Below are 1,714 nucleotides of genomic sequence, written 5' to 3'. Positions count from 1 at the left end.
ATGACGTCTGGTTTGTGCACAGTGTCAGGTTCCCTGAAGGGGTCCCGTTCTGTTCCCGCCCCCAGCGCGAGTGCATCTCCATCCACGTGGGGCAGGCGGGTGTCCAGATCGGCAATGCCTGCTGGGAGCTGTACTGCCTTGAACACGGAATCCAGCCCGATGGCCAGATGCCGAGTGACAAAACCATCGGCGGCGGGGACGACTCGTTCAACACGTTCTTCAGCGAGACGGGGGCCGGCAAGCACGTGCCCAGGGCGGTGTTCGTGGACCTGGAGCCCACCGTGGTCGGTAGGGCCCGGCGCTGGGCGGCGGCCTTCTGGGAGGAGGGAGGACTTCGGTGAGGCCTCCAAGAACCCTGCGAGGAGAGGGCAGGACGTGAGGGTGCTCGCGACACTGTCAGGGGACACCGGAGGGCCTGACTGGGGCTCAGGTGCCCGTTTAGGAAAACCGGCCTGTAGGGACAGCTGCTCTGCGGGCAGGAAGGTGGCGGCCGCGCCCTCGGCCCGGCCCGGGCTCGGCCTTGGTTCCCGGGAGCTGTGTGCGCTCACGCCCTGCACGGGGTCCACCTCGTCTTAGACCTAAAGGTGGGGAAGGACGTGCGCCGGCTCCTCTGACGTGAGGCCCCGGGTAGATCAAGGAGAGCTGCAGAGAGCTGTTCTAGGCCCGGACACGGCAGAGTCCGCTACAGCCTGGGAGGCCCAGGCCCAGAGGGCGCCCGACAGACTGCCCTGACGGGGCCTCGCTGACCTGGGGCTGCAGTTTGAGGGGTTTTAATTCCACCCCTTGATGTCACTGCAGGTAGGAAGGAAATACGTGCCCATAAGTGCCCTGTGTGGGGGAGAACCAGGTCCTTCCCTGGGAACTGGTCAGGGCGGCGTTGGTGCCGTGAGTTTGCTTTACCTTCCTGGAGCCAAAAACTGCACTTGAGGTCTGTGAGTCACACACAGAGTTTCATTTTTAAGTTTTTTTTTTTAATAGCCAGAAGGGCGCGTGTCCTTGCCAGAGAGAGAGAGAGAGAGAGAAAGCTCTTCCCAGTGGGCGCGGTCATACTATAGTCTTTTTTCCTGTTTCTCTTTTCTGCCAGGACTTGGCATACACACACACACACACACACACATGCACGCACAGACATGCTTACACATCCAGGGTGTTTTTCAGGGGCTGGGATTCGAACCGTGGTCAGCCAGGTGGGACCAGCTCCCTGCACAGGGCTTAGCTGCCGTGCTGTTGGGCCAGCGCTCGCCCTGATTGGCAGAGGGTATTACACTTGACAGACACGGGCAGTCTAAGCCCCTCCCACTGGGGCGCGATTTCACTGCAGCCTTTTTCTCTCATTCCTCCTTCCTGTCAGGATTCTGGGTGGCCTTGCACACGCATCCCGTGTGCTTTTACAGCTGCTGGGACCCAGCCATCCACGTGGTCGGGCTCTCGTAACCAGGGTGCTGAGGGGCCGCCCACAGGGCCTGTGACCTACAAGCAGCAGCACGGGCGTGGTAGAATCCCGCCGTCCCCGAACGTGTCCCCTGGGTGAGGACAGCAGGCCTCCCGGGCTCACGGCACGCGCTGTCTTTGCAGATGAGGTGCGCACAGGGACCTACAGGCAGCTCTTCCACCCGGAGCAGCTGATCACCGGGAAGGAGGACGCGGCCAATAATTACGCCAGAGGCCACTACACCATCGGCAAGGAGATCGTGGACCTGGTCCCGGACCGGAT

General features: G+C 61.8%; 1 protein-coding gene across 1 annotated transcript in view; it reads left to right on the top strand.

The window, feature by feature from the left end:
- Positions 1-1,714, top strand: part of LOC102501396 (tubulin alpha-3 chain) — a 13,422-nt gene that overhangs the window by 7,596 nt on the left and 4,112 nt on the right. Inside the window, 2 exon segments of the mRNA XM_014588563.2 lie at positions 66-288; positions 1,576-1,712. Coding sequence (XP_014444049.2) covers positions 66-288; positions 1,576-1,712 — 360 coding nt within the window.

Source organism: Tupaia chinensis, unplaced genomic scaffold (genome assembly GCF_000334495.1).
Source record: "Tupaia chinensis unplaced genomic scaffold, TupChi_1.0 Scaffold000287_1, whole genome shotgun sequence".
Classification (NCBI taxonomy): domain Eukaryota; kingdom Metazoa; phylum Chordata; class Mammalia; order Scandentia; family Tupaiidae; genus Tupaia; species Tupaia belangeri.
Note: the sequence above shows the minus strand (reverse complement) of the source record. Positions and strands in the feature narration are given on the sequence as shown.